Source organism: Coptis chinensis, chromosome 1 (assembly GCF_015680905.1).
Source record: "Coptis chinensis isolate HL-2020 chromosome 1, ASM1568090v1, whole genome shotgun sequence".
Taxonomy (NCBI): Eukaryota; Viridiplantae; Streptophyta; class Magnoliopsida; order Ranunculales; family Ranunculaceae; genus Coptis; species Coptis chinensis.
In genome coordinates, this window is record NC_141456.1 from 710,256 (window position 1) to 730,268 (window position 20,013).

The 20,013-nt window shown below is 37.3% G+C and overlaps 2 protein-coding genes across 2 annotated transcripts; one reads left to right on the forward strand and one right to left on the reverse strand.

Annotated features, from left to right (window-relative positions):
• Window positions 1-4,400: 4,400 nt before the first annotated feature.
• On the reverse strand, window positions 4,401-5,588 carry LOC147521075 (uncharacterized). Its single transcript, XM_086558032.1, has 4 exons — window positions 5,347-5,588; window positions 4,818-5,028; window positions 4,631-4,746; window positions 4,401-4,449 (listed from the first exon to the last, which is right to left on the reverse strand). Exons 1-4 carry the CDS (start codon window positions 5,586-5,588, stop codon window positions 4,401-4,403), a joined length of 618 nt encoding a protein of 205 aa, XP_086414158.1.
• A 4,103-nt stretch (window positions 5,589-9,691) lies between these two features.
• On the forward strand, window positions 9,692-17,275 carry LOC147521076 (SURP and G-patch domain-containing protein 1-like protein). The gene is given in 8 exon segments (XM_086558042.1): window positions 9,692-9,888; window positions 13,937-14,071; window positions 14,502-14,586; window positions 14,589-14,604; window positions 15,330-15,458; window positions 15,549-15,683; window positions 15,842-16,024; window positions 16,391-17,275. Coding segments are annotated over 8 exon segments (903 nt in total). The 3' UTR covers window positions 16,414-17,275.
• Window positions 17,276-20,013: the final 2,738 nt, after the last annotated feature.

Consider the following 20,013-nt stretch of genomic DNA (forward strand, 5'->3'; position numbering starts at 1 on the left):
TTACTTTAGAATTAGAAAGGGACGTTACTCCAAGTGACGTCCGAAAATTATTTCACTTAGATGTCAATTCGAGTGTCGCCCGGGTTTTTTATTAACTAATAGCGAGAGGGGGAATTTCCCACCCTCTCAATTAGCTAATACACTATTATCTACAGTATAGCACCTCCATTGGAGAGAGTTTTTTTATACTTGAGGTGTAAAATTCTCACTCTATACGGTTTACACCCCCCATTAGAGATGCCTTAAGATAGAGACGGGTCATCTACCTCGTAGCCAAGATGATCATATATCTGCATTCGAAGGGATTGAACTTTTGTAGTCCATCAAAATTGCTGATCCTAGAATATGAGGAAACTTTCCAACCGACCATCAAATTTATCTTCCAACCAGTGGAACAAATTGGTTGTTGGTTCACAAATGTAACACTCACTTTAGTCTTTAATACTAAATTTGGTTTTGGATAGCATCCACAAAGAGAGAATATTGAAACTGTTAGACCAGGTAGAGTAATAGGCATAAAAAGATCGAGCCGTGGAAAAAAAAATAGCCCTATTCCAATTTTCAGTAGGTAAGGATCTAAAGGGGCACAAAAGGATCACCAATCCAAAACCCATGAGAATGTCATGTAGATGTTGTCAATTAATATAACATATGCCTGATTTATATACTTTTTGATTGGTGTGATGTTTTTGTGTTGGAACTTGGAAGTTACGGTAAATTCGATTTAGCGGGAAGGGGAGGAGTGAAAATAAAATTACTGAAATTCTCATGCCTAATTGGTATGGGCAGTAACAATGGCAATATGACACTGGGGAAAAAACATATGGGGTAATGCCGCACTATAACAAAGTATGCTCACTCAAGATTGTGACAGTCAATATTTTGAAGAAAAAGATATTGACGAATTTAGAGAGTAAAAATAAAATGTTGTAATCGGAAATTTTGTATTGGTATGACTTTATGAGGAGATAAATAAACAAGGACATTGGATTTAGACCTTTGGTTTTTTTTTTATATAATATAGACTTTTGTTTTCTAGATAGAGACGGACCATCTGACCATGGGTTCTTTTGTAGTGGACAAAAAAAAAACAATAGCGCTCAGCTCGTAGAAGAAACACTACACCAGAACAGCTGAAAAGAGACATTAAAGAGCCGTTGTTTTTTTTTAAAAAATGACAATTTCACATTGGATGGCGACTTTTTTTGTAAACAGTCGTATTTTTTTCTACGGCATTTTATATGTGTCGCTTTTTATTTTTTCAATTTTTTTTTATTAATAAGCCGAATTGGGAACTAAAAAAAGTCCTTAGCCCAAAATCGACTGAATCATGGCCAAAAGAAGTCCATTTAGTACAGACTAGTTGGATCCATTCTTCCCTAGCCCATACAATAGTAAATAATGTTAATTTATGAATTGTCGTAAAATTAGATAATAACAAATAAACTCTTAGTAAAATTGTATTAACCTAGTGTCATATGCAGTTTTGACAGAAAGACAATGGTTTTAAGCTCCCTCAACAACGTATTTCCTTATGACTTTGATGCGAGTCTTAATAGTTTGCTTCACTCTCGGAACAAGACCACAAAACTTATTATCTGCTTCATCATCCCACTTCTTAGCTTTTTGCTTTATGTCATATATATTCCTCATAAAAGCTAAATGTAACTTGTCAACGAGATTGCATACTGGCTTATCTCTAACTTCCTGGATTCAATTGTTAAAGGACTCTGAAGTATTGTAATTGCGAGAGATAAAATGAAACAAACGGTGGAACTCTTCGTGTCGAAACATTGTTATCAATCACACACACCTTAACCGTATATTTAAAATTTTATTTGGTGAACTTATGTCAAGGATACAAATCCAAATTCAATCGTCTTAAAAACGTATTACTAAAAATTTTACATTTTGGTTTTAGAAGTTTCTATTCTCCATTTCTATTCATTAGTAAACTTGTGTTTTTATTAACAAAAATTATTGAAAAAAAAGTTTAGGGAAAATTTGGGGCAATTCGCAAAATACTCCCAGAGAGTCTAAGACAAATTTGGGGTGCACACCATTTTGTGGTTTTCCATAAGAATTTTTTATATCATAGCAATTAAACAATTGTTTTATGATAGGCCTGGTGGTATGTAGTTGAGTTAACAATTGTGTAGACTGACGAAGTTAAATTTGGGTCACTATCATGAGAAACGAAATAAAACTCTTAGTTCGGTTATATATTAATGACCACAATCACCTCATGACAGTTTTTGGATCACCTATGCAAAACACATGAGACTGTCCTGTAGATGTTGTCAATTAATATAACATATGCATGACAATCTACCCTAGAGGGAGAGGAGTGTGTGCCGTGTGGGCTGTATTTTTACGTACACTTTTTGATTGGTGTGATGTTTTTGTGTTGGAACTTGGAAGTTACGGTAAATCCGATTTAGCGGGAAGGAAGAATGAAAATAAAATTACTGAAATTCTCATGTTTAATTGGTATGCCAGTAACAATGACAATATGACATTGGGGAAAATACATATGGGGTGATGCCGCACTATAACAAAATACGCTCACTCAAGATTGTCACAATCAATATTTTGAAGAAAAAGATGTTGACGGATTTAGAGAGTAAAAATAAAATGTTGTAATCGGAAAATTTATATTGGTATGACTTTATGAGGAGATAAATAAGGACATTGGATTTAGATCTTTGGTTTTTTTTTAATATATAATATAGACTTTTGTTTTCTAGATAGAGGCGGACCATCTGACCATGGGTTCTTTTGTTGTGGACAAAAAAAAAAAACAATAGCGCTCAGCTCGTAGAAGAAACACTACACCAGAACAGCTGAAAAGTTACTGAAATTCTCATGCTTAATTGGTATGCCAGTAACAATGACAATATGACATTGGGGAAAAAACATATGGGGTGATGCCGCACTATAACAAAATACGCTCACTCAAGATTGTGACAGTCAATATTTTGAAGAAAAAGATGTTGACGGATTTAGAGAGTAAAAATAAAATGTTGTAATCGGAAAATTTGTATTGGTATGACTTTATGAGGAGATAAATAAGTAAGGACATTGGATTTAGACCTTTGTTTTTTTTTTTTATATAATATAGACTTTTGTTTTCTAGATAGAGGCGGACCATCTGACCATGGGTTCTTTTGTTGTGGACAAAAAAAAAAAAACAATAGCGCTCAGCTTGTAGAAGAAACACTACACTAGAACAGCTGAATAGAGACATTACAGAGGTGTTGTTTTTTTTAAAAAAATGACAATTGGAAAAATTACAATTTCACATTGGATGTCGACTTTTTTTTGTAAACAGTCCTATTTTTATCTACGACATTTTATATGTGTCGTTTTCTATTTTTTCAACCTTTTTTTTTTTTTATTTTAAATAAGCTGATTTGGGGACTAAAAAAAATCCCTAGCCCAAAATCTACTGAATCATGGCCAAAAGAAGCCCATTTAGTACATACTAGTTGGATCCATTCTTCCCTACCCCATAATCTATTTAGAGGCCCAGCCATATCTAAATATAACTTTCATTAAAAAAATGTTTTTTTAGACATACCCCCCTCCCCCCTCTTTTTATAATTGGAAATTAGACATACCCCCCACTCTAATCTTCTTTAGACATGTCCCTCCATTTTAACGCATTCATGCCAGTCAACAAGGTTTGACTGTTAGTTTATTTTCTTCGGAACCCCCTCTCATATGATAGAATACCGAATATGCCCTCTAACACTATTACAACAACTGCCACATAGATTTATCTTAATCATGGATCGCTATGGCTTTACGAATTAAAACTTGGGTATACTTGTTGAGTATGTTTATGTTTGTTTAGCAGTAGACTAGTAGTACATACAGAAGGACTTTATTTTAACCGAAAACAAATACTTTTGATTCCATCATGTATCCTAAAGCAAATTGCTTATGATATAGTAAAATACCACATTAAAACATGGGGCCCCTTAAAAGATTCATAATAACATGTGACCATTCAATAAATACTATCGTAAACCTCTTCCAAGAAGTATCCAAACAAAATTGTAAGTCTTGCATTTCTTCAAGTTAACTACAATATAATAAAGGTCCTAGACACATAAGAATGATTAGAGAGACTGATTTCTATATAACTGTCCATTAGAAGGTGTACTTTGTGGCCTCACACTAGTCATTTTCTGTCTTGACTGCATAGGAATTGTTGAAAAAGATGGCTGAAAAGCTGGTGATCTGGATTATGTAAGATGAGGCATTATGTTTGGAGCTTTAGTCTGAGTTAGCACAACAAACATGGAAGTCGGTGTATTGGACTGAGATGATGATGCAGCAACAGTAGTATCCACAACACCGCCTCCTCCATTAGTTCCACAGTTCTCTTTGACTTCTCAGCTGATGCCTTCTTTGTTGTTGCCTTCTTTGTTACTGCCTCTTTTTCTACAAAGTAACAATATAATGTTGAAAATTAATTAAATTAATGTAATAGTTTTTGTGAGGATCTTAGTTTTAATACACAAAGAGTTTTGCGCATACCTTTAATGACATTTTTAGCTATATTGGTTGGAAGTCCTTTGCATGTCCTTGAGTTGTGACCAGGCATGCATATGACAAGACTTACAAGTCCTTTTTTTTCTTAGAACTAGGAGCATCTTCATGTTCCTCCTTCCTTCTTTGTTTTTTTGGTCTGCCAATACCTCTGACATGTGGTGGAGGATTAATAATCTGAGGTACACCCTGTCAAGAAACCACGTTAGTATTTGCAATAATCTATATGAAACCAAGAAAACAATATTTCATGTAGTCACCTCAATTTTAGTGGACCAGTCAGTCATATCATTCATTGGCTTGATGTAATCAGCATAAGTTTGTTTATATGCTTGCACAGTGAAAAAAGGACTACAAAAGTCCCATGAACACCTCCTTGGGTATATAACTGCAACGACATGTATACATGGGACTCCAGATTGTTGCCATACTACACATGAACATTCCTTGCTACGCAAATCTACTATCCACCTAGTGAAAAAACAATAGTACATCTAGGTAGTGAAAATACAATAGTAAATAATGTTAATTTATAAATTGTCGTACAATTAGAGAATAACAAATAAACTCTTAGTAAAATTGTATTAACCTAGTGTCATATGCAGTTTTGACAGAGAAACAATGGTTTTCAGCTCCCTCAACAACGTACTTCCTTATGAATTTGATGCGAGTCTTAATAGTTTGCTTCACTCTCGGAACAAGACCACGAAACTTATTGTCTGCTTTATCATCCCACTTCTTAGCTTTTTGCTTTCTGTCATATATATATTTCTCATAAAAGCTAAATACAACTTGTCAACGAGATTGTATACTGGCTTATCTCTAACTTCCTGGATCCAATTGTTAAAGGACTCTGAAAAATTATTAGTTATATGCTCACACTTTGATGTGTGATAAAAACAAGACTGTGCCCATGATTCCACATTTTCCTTCTCGAGCCATTCTCTTGCTTCTATCTTCGCAGATCTTATCTTGTCCATCCACTTTTTAAAGTCCACTTCCTTGTAAGACTTGGCTGCAAACCATGCCATTTTCTCAAGGTGGCTCCCTTTAAACAATTTCTTGAAATTTTTATACATATGGCTTAAAAACATATTCTATGAGGCATGGTATTGTCAAAGATCGTAACTCACGGCCTCTACAAGACCCTTTTGTTTATCAGAAATGATAGTTAGTGGTAGAGGATGTTGACTTAGTTTTGGAGAGATGATCTCCAAAAATTTACCCCAAGTTTATGTACTCTCACTCTTGCATATATACACTGCCAAAGGGAAAAGACCATTGTTGGCGTCCAATGAAACAACACTAAGTAGTTGACCACCATATTTTCCCTTCAAAAAACAACCATCTAATCCAACAATTGGCCTGCACCTAGTAACAAAACAAGTGAGAGAACCAGGGCCGACTCAAGCCTAGATGTGGCCTTAGGCGAGCCATGTGAGGCCTTTTTTTTTCTTAGAAAATTGACCAAAAAAAAAAACAAATAATAAATTAATAGATTCATATTAAAAATGAAAACCTTCAATTTCACATACAAGAGTGAAGAGTAGATTGATTTCAATCGAAATACAAAAATAATAGATACCAATTTGCAAGTTTGAGATGATCAATGAACAAATGGTTAAGAACTTAATGAGTAAAATAATGAAACATGAAAGGGGGCGGTGTGTGTGAGAGAGAGACCTTGAAAAAGAGATAAAATCGGTTAATGTGTGTTTAAAATGTCTTTAATTAAGTGGAGAATAACTGGGAAAGGTGCCATAGAATATGGAGATTCGAGCATATAACGTGGGATTTTCTATTCTCTTTTATTATTTCCAATTTAGAAATCTAACTAAATGAGGACTCTACCACAAAAATTAAGATAAATAACCACTTATAACCATTGGATTTGTCATGTAACTTATAATCGAGGAGGAGTGAAGTGAACAGATTCAAAGCTTGATTGTTGGGTAACTAATATGTTTTGTGAGTGAATGGAGAGAGGTGAAATGGTTTTTTTTTTTTTTTTCTCTTTGGTTGTATGTTTTATTGTTTTAGCTAGGTTGGAGAGAGGGTGACGATGGTTTTTCTCGGCTTCCTTGTTTTTTTGGACTCTTGTTATTTAAGTATTGAACTGGCGAACGATTGAAAAGAAGAGAAAAGGGCGTGTTTTTCCTTTTGTTTTGCAGAATGATTGCAAAAAACCAACGTGTCCACCTTAGAGAAAAACAGGGGATGAGTTGGCTTCTTGGGAGCATTCTCAACTACTCAGTATTAATAGTATTTGATTAGGTGAAATACCAACGGAACTTGGATGGAAGTCAGACGGAGCGGGGGGGAATCGCGATGTTTACAAATGTAGGGGATTTATTATAAAGTGGTGACAAAAGTGGGGGGTTTGGACAAATTAACCCTTAGAAAATTTAGTTAAACTCCTAAATAATATAAGGCCTGTCTTTCCAATACAGGACGGGTCTGGACATAAATAAGGCCTGGCCTGTAAATCTCCAATTCCCTCCAAACACCGCCTAGCCTATGGGTGGAACTTGAGTCGGGTTAGCCCAATCCCGATGGACTAAAACCTGACTTTTGTTGGTCCTGGGCTAACATGTCAGATCCGTTGTCCAGGCTTGATTTTGTAAAATCAAAACCAGACTCAATTTTGGGTTGGGCTCGGGTTAGAATATAAAAAAAACCGAAAACCCCAAGCCCGTGTGCATATATGTATCGATATCTTTCAATTATTCTATTTTTGTAAAAAATAAGGTTTAGAATATCTATTTTAGAGAGAATAATTTAATCAACAAAGTTATTTTCCCTTTCAAACAATCAAATCTCTTTGATTTTATTATAAGATTTTAATTTCGGTGTGTTTTACCTCCTAATTCCAAAAAAAACCCTCGAGAAGTTTGACCAACCCGACAAAACCCGACCCAACCCGAATTGATCGGGTTAGGGCTTGGGCTGAAAATTTAAGGACCGACTAGAACTTGGTCCCGGACTCAAATTGAAGCATTTGAAACTCGGATTGGACTCGAGTTATGCCTCAACCCGACCCAACCCAACCCAACCCGCCCGAGTTCCACCCCTCCCTAGCCGCCAAATTATAAACTTATAAAAACGAGACCCACTTTTTTTTTTTGTCACCTTTCAACAAGAAACACCAGTCCACTTGTCCCCATTCAAGAAACAGTCACCTTTCAACAAGAAACACCAGTCCACTTGTCCCCATTCAAGAAACAGTCACCTTTCAAGAAACCAATAAGAATTAATGGCGAATCATGATAATAATGTCGTAGTGCGCCAGTTAGGTAACAATGTATTCGTGGGTGAAGATAATTTCGTTATCCAAACTGTTCAACTAGATAACTTCGTTCCGCCCAACCCAATTTCTCCAATATATGGTTTAAATTTCGAGGTAGAGCCAATGAAGGTTGCGGGGAATCGCCTAGATTTGAGGAAACTGATTATAAGTGAAGGAAACACTACACTTGTAGTTGAATTTCCTGAAAATGATAAAATAAATCTTGGTGCTGTGATCGGCTTTGGTGCTCTTAGAGACTTCTTCAATAATGGAGTGTTTCGTATGAATACGCCAATTTCGTTTGTTCTTTTTGAAAACCAGGCAACCTTTAATCGAGTGATGAGTAATTTGGGTATGAGCAATATGAATATGGTTGAATTACAAGAACTTTTACCAGTCAAGAAAATTAAAAAGACGAGGACCCTACAAGAACTATATTATTTGGGTTTCAAGAAGAATCTGAAGATTGGGAAGACTACTGGTGATGGTGATTCTGCGCTAAAATCTTTTATTTCTTTGAAGGTGGGTGAAACATGTTATGATGATCGAAGGAATTGAAGGAATAATTGAGGAGAGGTACAATTGAATACTCATTTGCACATACAGTGAGAAGTATCGTTTTTTCATTCTTGTTATTGAACGTGTTTACGATGTCTTTAGTTGTGAAATTTTCGAAAGTGAAAGTTAAACTTTTGTAAATAAAAGTCGGAATTCTTGGTGAATATTACATTATTACTACGTGAATGTAGAAGTTTTCTATGAATATATATAGCAACACCTACCTTTAGATCTTGTTTCTTTATTTTTTTGTACTTTATTGTTATTGATTAATGACTGATGAATATATGAGTCTGAATTGTTGATTCATGCATGAATCAAGAATAAAGATTGTAACAGGTATCCCGTACTCCTCACGACAGATTGGTGCGATCGACTCTGTAGGAGCACAGCACAATGAAGAAGGGGCAGAAGATGAGATTGAGCCTGATCGACGTATTAGCACAATGAAAACATGTGAATTCTCGTCCGAAGAAGAATCAGTGTCTGAAGATACGTCGACAAGTAGTAATGAAGATTATCGGCATATCAGCATGGCAAAGAAGTACTTCGAAAGACCGAAAGACCGCCGCCGATCGATCTTGCATTTGGAGATCCAATCAAGGCTCATGATGGATTTAATGATAAGTCTATCTATCCCTGGAGCATTGATGGCCTTCATCCTGAACAGATTAACAGGATGTTAGGCATGATGATCGCAGCCTCAAATGCCTATCTCCATGGGAAGAATGAAGCTGAAACTGCATATCGACTTATCACTGAAGGATTTGTCAGTACGCTGAGAAACTGGTGGGATCATCTACCAAAGGAAGCCAAGGCAGAGATTGAAGCTTCTGCAAGGATTGATCTATCTTCTGGTCAACTTGCTCGAGACTCAGAAGGACAGCTAATCCCGAATCCAGTAGATATAGTTTACTCACTACAATTTGGACACACTTCTGCGGTCCACTAGAAAGTGATGAGAAGAAGCATCGTGCAGCCCTGATGAGCCTAAGGATCAAAAGCCTTGATGAGTATAAGTGGTCTAGAACGCGTCTTCTACATGCCCGACTGCAACCGAGCAGTCTGGAAGGAGAAGTTTATCGCAGGATTGCCGAATGGCCTAGGAGATTTGGTCAGAAGCAGGCTAAAAGAAGATGATCTAGACCTAATGACATTTGGTGAGCTCTTTGTGGCAGTCGATCAGCTACTGATAGAGCGTTGCACGCAGAAGAAGGTAGAGAATGCCGAGAAAAAGCTCTTTTTTTGAAAGAACATCTGTTGGCAGTTCGGTATTGAGCCCGAAAAGGAATGGAAGCCTTCAAGAGCTATCGACATTCAAAGTATCGTCGGAAGCGGTATAAAGAGCAACACGAGAAGTGGTCTAGTGAGAAGAAGAAGTTCAGCGAAAGCATAGCAGCCGTCGCCCAAGCAAGGGTGGCAAGGAAAGGCGTTGTTACAAGTGCAACAAGATTGGTCACTACGCCAAGGATTGCAAAGCAAAGCGTGTAGGTGCTGCTGTACAAGACCAGGAAGATACTAGTCAGACAAGCGATGACGGGCAAGTGCAGAGGCAACTGTCTCAGCAGTTCGGATTCCTCATCATCCAAGGTCAGTAGAAGGAGAGGTAGGTTTGTCAGTTTAGCCCCATTTTTAAAGTAATGAGCCTCCCATTTTCGAAAAGATGAAAGGAATCTTCCCGTAATGGCGGAGGAGAGAACCAGCCATGATGAAACCTCTGTTCACTACGAATAAAAGGTTCAGTTATCATATATGAGAAATCAAAACTCAAATTAAGATCAGGAAAAAAAACCTTATTCCGGGTGTGAGCCATAGCACAGGGACTCTCGGGCGGGGATTGCTACCATACTTAGTAGGTCGTGAGGCTTCAACAAAGCAGCAAGTGGTCATGGTTAATGAGCCATAAGCCAAGGTGACGATAAACGGTAGTTGCAGGTGGTGACTCTGAAGTGCGAGATGCTGAGCTTCACCATTCCGTCTGGTCTAATCACATTTGAGGACTTCTAGTTCCTATCAGCGTTCAGCCTTATGGCGTGAAACGAATGTCACCATAAGGTGCATCGCGAAAAAGTGCAGGAGGGCCAGTCCGGGTTCCGTCGATGTGGATGTGGCCCGGATGATTCAATAGGCAGTGTACAAAGTTGTAAATCCTTTGGGCGATATTCGATGGAGGTCACCTTGATTCACGGTGTTTGCTCAATTCAACAATGACTCCTCCCTTGCTTCTTAGGTCGTTCAATTTCTAGGTGGGGGTGGACCGGTACAACCGGGGTCACACAGGTGCAGAGGAAAACGGCCGCTCGAAGTCAAAAGCGCACGAGGGTGTCGCGCTTCCTGATGGACTGGCACTCCGATAGGTCAACCGCTATCGGATTTCCAGTTCAAAAAGACCCAGTTCCAATCATTCAAACAAGACGCCTAAGGGGGTGGATGCTTTATATGTATGCCCTTCCTGGAAGCGGTCAAGTCTTTCTTTATTGCTCGATTCGGCTTGATTCGTGGAGAGGTGTCGCTGGCTCTAAGGGTGGAAATAAGCGATGAAGGTATAAGAGACGGGCGCAGAGCTATTAAATTATTCAAAAGCTCACTAGTAGTCGCTTAAGGCAAGAGGGAGGCACAGCGAGCCAAACCCATGTTGCGAGTAGCTTCTCTTTTTCTCTGAGTCGGATGAATCGAGGGTTCCAAACCTTCTGATATAGTAGGTTCAGTCCCAGTTTCCTTAGGTTATTTGGGTATGGAAAGGCAGAGGAGGCACTTGTGGAAAGGCCAGTTGAGTTTGATAGGTCTAGTTGAGTCGTTTGTTTATCCACTACTCTGCTAGTCAGCGTTGGTCAGGCTTCCCCGCTTGTGACTGACTTTCATGAATTCTATCTTCCCAGGATTCGCGATGCCCTATCCGACAGCCGTTAACAGCCTTGCAGGGAATTCCTTACTCAAAAGTATGAGAGTGCGGCATAGCAAGAGTGAATGCTCCTTCTAACGCTTATCTCTTTTCTTGCTTCCTTGCTTTAATCCAATAGGCCGGATTCTTTGCTGTCACCCCTTTGATCGCTTGAAGAGAGTTTAATTTGAGACTGATGTAGTCGTTGCTGGCAATATATTTGAGTCAGAAAAATGGCACCAAAATTTGAAAATGTTACAATAATATCATTATTATTGTCATCTTATCTGGATAACCAAGTAGGTTTGTTATCATCAATGAATTACTATTCTGGATAAACTAAGTCAATGAATTACTATTCTCATATTCTGAACAAACTAAGTCTAAATATGATGTCAAACATTAAAATCAGTTGTGTTAATAAATGAAAGGTGTTCTCAAAAACCTTCATTCTCATGAAAATTTCTAAGTCTAAATATGATGTCAAACATTAAAATCAGTTATGTTAATAAATGAACGCCCCCCCCCCCTCCTCGTTTCTTTTCTTTCATAGTTTAGGGTCTATATTTACTTCTTTATTGTCCATCCACACATCATAAGTTTCTCATCTAATGGAAGTATAAAGTAGGTACATTTCTCAACACAACATAAGCTGGGTCAGCTACCTATTAGTTTCTCTGTACACATGAATGAAAGAAATTTTGCAACATTCTTGTATATTTTTTGTGATTTCTAAGGCTGTATTCAAATAGTACCAAGGTGTCTGTTATTACCCCTTCAGGATGTTTATAGCTATCTGAGAGTCAGCAGACACCACTTTCTGTTTTACCTAGTAGAACACACCTGGTTTACCATAAAGTATCCCCTGAATCTCTTGGTATAAGACTGATCTCATCCCCCTTCTTCTGTATGGGCAAGTAATACTTCTCCCTCTGAGTTTCTGATTACTCCAACTCCAGTTCTAGTATCTGTCATGGCTCCATCCGGGTTCATCTTGACAGCATCCTACTTGTTTGATCCATGAACAAAGGATAGGTTTTCTTGCCTTGTAGTTGACCTGTAGTCCAATCTTGTCCATGAGGACTCTTTCCTCTATTGTGTCTTTCAATTCTTATACTTGGCTTTGCAGGTAAGTTTCCATTTCACTGATCAGTTTCTCTCTCACTATGCTGCTAGGTTGACTTCTCTTTTTTGTATTTGGGAATCATGTTGGAATGTAGTGAAAAGAAATTCAGGTAACTAAAACCCTCAACCTCAATGTGGCTAGTTGAAAATGCAGTGGTAGATGTTTGTAGCAACTTATAAGCCCAAAGTGTCACTAATATATAAAAACGTATAATGGTTGATGTCTTTTACTGATCAGTGTATATTTACCGATAGTCTACTTGATTGATAGTCTAAACTTAATGTAGAACAGGAACGCAAAAAACGAGTAGATTGTTATCATAGCGAATAGCTAGGATTCACTAGCAAGTATAGTGGGGAGGAAGAGGAAAAAGGAAAAAAAAACGATAAAATGGATAGTCTCTTTTTACCCTTTGTGCATGTATGAACTATGGATGTTGTTTGCGAATCTGAAGTTTGTTGTTGTGGGTTATTTCATTCCTTATCAGTAAGCAGGTTATAAGTGACAACCATACTCTCGTTTAACAAGGATCACTAGTCTGACTTATTCATTTTAGTTCAAAAATTCAAACAAGGTTGCATGTGACAACCAAACAGTAGTCTGACTTATTTTAGGGTGTCCTTCACTAGACTTTGCTGACCTAAACATGGTGAACTACTACCAAAATTGTTGGTGCAAAACTGAGCCGGTAGTATTATGGGTTTTAGTTGTTATTGCACATGACATGACTTGAATAAATCAAGTTAAATTATGAGCAATCATTTTGAGTTAGGCATTTATGCTGTGTTTGTTCTTCTCCATTATTTTTAATAATATGATTAATATAACAATAGATAGACAAGTGACTGTGGAGCAAGGCAACTATTGTGTTATCCGCATAAAATTTGAGAATCCCCAAGGTTGCTGTTATAGGAATTTTGACAGTGGTTAAGTCCACATCTTTCAGTGCTGATCTTTTGGAGTGTATATATAAGCCTTGTATCTCATCCACACAAGTAAATAGTTCAATCTAGTTATAAATGTGGAATTGAAACCTTGAAACTATATAGGAGAGCTAATTAGACCTATATCACTTTCCCTTTTGGGAAATGTGGAAGAAAGAGTTTATTCATCTTGTTTATTGACATCTTGGAATTATTACATTAGTATGGAGCTTCATGACACAGTCTGATTTGAAGAGTGTATGGAAACGCTCTCAAGCAGAAAGGGTACTGGATGTATCTTTTATTAAGTCTAATAATACAGTGTTGATAATTGTTAAGTTATCTATGAAGATTTGATCTTTTTTCCGCTGTAGTTAGCTTGCTGATCTTCTTCACATTAGTTATGCCTTCTTAAGTTTAACGGGCGAGGGGAGCAAAAATTCTTGAAAATCTTTTGTCTCATGAATGCAGCTTATTCCTTAAATTTCTATCGACTTTGGTGGAAAGAGATGTTGAATGAAAGAATACGAAAATGTGCAAGCCTGTTACAAGTGTAATTTGCATGAACTTACTCATCCTCTTAGTATTAATCAGTTATTTAAGTGACATGTAGCCTCATCTTCTCCTAGCGACCCTGATGTGAAGAAGGTTGCTGACAAACTAGCAAGTTTTGTGGCTAAAAATGGAAGGCAGTTTGAGCATTTCACGCGCCAAAGAAACCATGGGGATACACCTTTTAAGTAAGTTTCTTATAGGCCTATTACAACGTTATATTTGCCCTCATCACTACAGTGTCCGTTCTGTGTATTTTAGTTATTTTCAGCAGCACTGGTCTAGAAAGCATAGTTTTTAACCACTTTGCTCAGAGAGACTTAGTGATGATTAGTAGCAGGGAGGATTTAATAGGTGTATGGGTTTCCAGCTGAGTTTGTTTGTTTTGTTTTGCTTTGCTTTGTTTTTTTTTTGTGTGTGGGTGGTGGTGGGTGGCGACTGGCCCTGTCTGATAGCGATTGCCATCATATATTTTGACTTTGTCTATCTGTTACTCTTTCCAATTAATTGCGTAGGAAAAAGATAAAAATCAATGTTTCTGTTTGTACAATCTAGTACTTCAGCAACACTTGCTCTGTGCTGGTGTATTTATATTTTTCCATACCATATGCTGTGCAGGTTTCTGTTTGATACAGGCTGTGCAGATTACAAGTACTATGAGTCGAGGCTTATTGAAGAAGAAAGACTTCTTAGCCTACTGTAGATTTTCAAACACGGAGTGGTTTGTGCTCTTTTCTTCCAATTCAAGAATTTATTTTTAATGTCAGGTTTTCCGAAGTTAATTTGTTTTTGAAATATTTGGGATTTTAGATGATAAAAATCGTGGTCGAAACTGCATGACACATTTGTGAATTGTAATCAAACTGTATCAACTCAAACAATAGATGCAAATTCGCCACACCTGTCACTCACGAGAACATTGCATTGAATGTAACTAACCCATGTATCATTTCAAACCTATGTCACATGGATATGCCATTCTTTTAAAATAATTTGTGTCGGATTTGTATCCACGTGTTAGGTGTCGGACACGCACGACACATTGTATGCGATATACCTCAATTTTTTATATTTCATTAGATACGGACACACATATCCGTGTCTTTGTAACTTAGTCTCAAATGATAGATGGAAATTGCACTCATTCCAAACACTTGATAGGATACGGCATTCAAGAATGGGTTGATTGCCATTGAACATTTGCACCCATTTTGTTGCTCAGTTGATACTTCTGATGTGATTAACCATTTCTACCATATGGATAATTTAATTTAGGGGCAATAGGTGAGTCTACGACCTGTTAGATGCTATTCTGTAGGATAGGGAATACACTTGCCTTATAAGCTTTATCAGTTCAAGTTTCCCAAATCTCTGGGTGTTTCATTTTTCTCACTGGTTGTGAGTTTTTGTACAATATAATTGATACTAATTAATGTTCATTTTCAGGGAGCTCAAACACTTCTGGTTTTAAAGCATCAAATGGTTTTCAAAAGAATCAGTCTAATTATCAAACTCCTGCTTCAGCGTTATATGAAGCGAATAAGGACACACCACAAGCAGGAAGTAACTCTTACGGTGTGTATGTTATCTTTTATCAAACTCTTGCTTACATTTTATTTTCTTAGTCTGTTACAATAGATTGAACTGGAGATATGTGATACCCAGGTGAGCGCAACGCACCATCGGCTTCAGATCCTATAGCTATAACGGAGTTTTACATGAAAAAGGCTGCGCATGAAGAGTGGAGAAGACAGCCTAAGCAGTCAAAAGACGAGATGCCTCCCCCTGCATCTCTTCATGGTCAGATTTAATTCTTTTTTATATTCCCCCTTCTCTGGAAAAGTTCGTTTGAATCAAATGTCTGCGAGAAGCATATGAGGAATTGCTAGAGGTGTTCTAAGTTCTAACAACTCTTCCGCAAAATATTGAACTTATACTTCTTTTCTTGTGCATTGTAGCCGCTTCAGGGAAGAAGGGACACCATATGGGTGATTATATCCCACTCGAAGAACTTGAGAAATTTATGGCCAACTGCAATGACGTTGCTGCACAGAAGGCTGCTAAGGAGGCTGCAGAGAGATCTAAAATTCAAGCTGACAATGTTGGGCATAAGCTTTTGTCCAAAATGGGCTGGAAAGAAGGTATTACTTATGTTATATAAGACATGTCTGTCCCTACTAAATTACTTGGCGTGTGTTTGATTTGCGTATTTTTGTGGTAAAAGACATTTGCCTCGTTAGAAGAAATTAATTTGGTTTTTTTTTTTTTTCAGTGTGGATTTTCTCAAATACCTTACACCACTAAAGAGAAGAACTCTTTTTTTTTTGTAAGTCTTCCAAAAAGTATCCAAACAAAATTGTAAGTCTTGCATTTCTTCAAGTTAACTACAGTATAATAAAGGTCCTAGACACATCAGAATGATCAGAGAGACTGATTTCTATATAACTGTCCATTAGAAGGTGTACTTGGTGGCCTCACACTAGTCATTTTCTGTCTTGACTGCATAGGAATTGTTGAAAAAGATGGCTGAAAAGCTGGTGATCTGGATTATGTAAGATGAGGCATTATGTTTGGAGCTTTAGTCTGAGTTGGCACAAAAAACATGGAAGTTTAGACGCAATGAGATTAGGATGGAATGGGTTCATATACTGGATAAGGAGAACGCGAAATGAAATTTTTTTTGAAAATAAACAGTCGGGCACAGCTCAGGTGGCTTGTAGAATTTTGAATGATGTCAGAACAAAGTTAGAAGCAATTGATATAAGGATGGAAGAGGGACCCGAGCAACAGCAGTTCAGAGAAAGGTGGAATGTAGATGTGGTATCGAAAGTGAGGAAGACGAAGTACTGTAGCTGGGAAAGAGCAGACGAGGGAACTCTAAACTTAAACACAGACGGTACGCTTAATGGGCCTTTGGCGGGATGGGCCGCGGTTATAAGAAATGATCAGGGTCAAGTCACAATAGCGAGTAAGGGAAGGTCCAATAAGCGGACCATTGCCTTAATAGAGCTGCAAGGCGTCGAAAAAGGGATCAAAATGGCTATTTCGCAGGGAATCAGGAAACTCAGAGTGCAGACGGATTCAGCAAATGTAATCTCTTTTTTCAAAAATGAAATGCGTTACCCATGGCAAGCAGAACAGATGATGAGGAGCATTACCCAGATGAGAGAGAAACTAGAGATGTTCACTATTACTCATGTATATCGAGAAGCTAACAAACTTGCAGATGCATTGGCAAGTAATATTCCTACGGTTAGCTATGTAGAATTAGTTCCTAGCTCTTTTTCGGAGGATGTAAAGAAAATCATATATGATGATGCAGTAGGCAAACTCTATATCCGATTGTAACAAGCTTATTAATCTTTTATTAATGAAAAGGGGTAGGGGACCTCTATAACAACCTCGCTTGCCCAAAAAAAAAAAACATGGAAGTTGGTGTATTGGATTGAGATGATGATGCAGCATCAGTAATATCCACAACACCACCTCCTCCATTAGTTCCACAGTTCTCTTTTGATGTGTTTGATCTGCCTTTCTTTGACTTCTCAGGTGATGCCTTCTTTGTTGTTGCCTTCTTTGTTACTGCCTCTTTTTCTACAAAGTAACAATATAATGTTGAAAATTAATTAAATTAACGTAATAGTTTTTGTGAGGATCTTAGTTTTAATACACAAAAAGTTTTGCGCATACCTTTGTTGGCATTTTTAGCTATATTGGCTGGAAGTCCTTAATTTGCATGTCCTTGAGTTGTGACCAGGCATATGACAAGACTTACAAGTCTTTTTTTTCTTCTTAGAACTAGGAGCATCATCATTTACCTCCCTCCTTTGTTTTTTTGGTCTGCCAATACCTCTGACATGTGGTGGAGGATTAATAATCTGAGGTACACCCTGTCAAGAAACCACGTTAGTATTTGCAACAATCTATATGAAACCAATAAAACAATGTTTCATGTAGTCACCTCAATAACATGAATTTCAGTGGACCAGTTAGTCATTTCATTCATTGGCTTGATGTAATCAGCATAAGTTTGTTTATATGCTTGCACAGTGAAAAAAGGACTACAAAAGTCAACCCATGAACACCTCGTGGGGTATATAACTGCAACGGCATGTATACATGGAACTCCAGATTGTTGCCATACTACACATGAACATTCCTTGCTGTGCAAATCTACTATCCACCTAGTGAAAAAACAATAGTACATCTAGGTAGTGAAAATACAATAGTAAATAATGTTAATTTATGAATTGTCGTAAAATTAGAGAATAACAAATAAACTCTTAGTAAAATTGTATTAACCTAGTGTCATATGCAGTTTTGGCAGAGAAACAATGGTTTTCAGCTCCCTCAACAACGTAGTTCCTTATGAATTTGATGCGAGTCTTAATAGTTTTCTTCACTCTCAGAACAAGACCACGAAATTATTGTCTGCTTCATCATCCCACTTATTAGCTTTTTGCTTTCTATCATATATATTCCTCATAAAAGCTAAATGCAACTTGGCAACGAGATTGCATACTGGCTTATCTCTAACTTCCTGGATCCAATTGTTAAAGGACTCTGAAAAATTATTAGTTATATGCTCACACTTTGATGTGTGATAAAAACAAGACTGTGCCCATGATTCCACATTTTCCTTCTCGAGCCATTCTCTTTCTGCTATCTTCGCAGATCCTATCTTGTCCATCCACTTTTTAAAGTCCACTTCCTTGTAAGACTTGGCCGCAAAGTATGCCATTTTCTTAAGGTAGCTCCCTTTAAACAATTTCTTGAAATTTTTATACATATGGCGAAAACATATTCTATGAGACCTGGTATCGTCAAAGACGTAACTCACGGCCTTGACAAGACCTTTTTTTTTTTTTTTTTTTAAAATGATAGTTAGTGGTAGAGGATGCTCCCTTAGTTTTGGAGAGATGATCTCCAACAATTTACCCCAAGTTTCTGTACTCTCACTCTTGCATATATACATTGCCAAAGGAAAAAGACCATTGTTGGCGTCCAATGAAACAACACTAAGTAGCTGACCACCATATTTTCCCTTCAAAAAACAACCATCTAATCCAACAATTGGCCTGCACCCAGTAACAAAACAAGTGAGAGAACCAGGGCCGGCTCAAGCCTAGATGTGGCCTTAGGCGAGCCATGTGAGGCCTTTTTTTTTTTCTTAGAAAATTGACCTAAAAAACAACAAATAATAAATTAATAGATTCATATTAAAAATGAAAACCCTCAATTTCACAAACAAGAGAGTGAAAAGTAGATTGATTTCAATTGAAATACAAAAATAATAGATACCAATTTGCGAGTTTGAGATGATCAATGAACAAATGGTTAAAAACTTAATAAGTAAAATAATGAAACATGAAAGTGTGTGTGTGTGTGTGTGTGTGTGTGTGTGGGGTGGGGGATAGACCTTGAGAAAGAGAGAAAATCGGTTAATATGTGTTTAAAATGTCTTTAATTAAGTGGAGAATAACTGGGAAAGGCACCATAGAATATGGAGATTCTAGCATATAACATGGGATTTTCTATTCTCTTTTATTATTTCCAATTTAGAAATCTAACTAAATGAGGACTCTACCACAAAAATTAAGATAAATACGCCACTTATAACCATTGGATTTGTCATGTAACTTCGAGATGCAAATTTTGTAGTGGACTATAGGAATAAGTTTTCTTAAAACAAATTCACTCCCGAAATTTAGTGCGTGGGGAGAAACCAAATTGACTCTTAATATCCTTTTTTGAGTTCTTTTTCTTCAAAACATATGGTAATACCAAACATATGTAAGGATAAATAAGGGAATTTTGAGGCCTTCTAAATTTGAGGCCTTAGGCGGTCGCCTAAGTGACCTAATGGATGAGCCGACACTAGAGAGAACCCTCGAATGCAATACAAAGTTCAGTGAACTGGTTGCCATTTTCCATATCCCTTGAGTATGTAGCTAGCAATTGAACCAGGATTGCTTAAGAGAACTTGTTTTCTTAACTCTGGGATCATCCTGTAGCTTCCATCATAATCCCCAAACAATTTCTCTAATACTTTTGCTCTAGCATGCCATGCTGACCAATAACTCACCTCTATGTGAAAATTGTAGAACATTTGTTTCTGGATGTCTGAGGG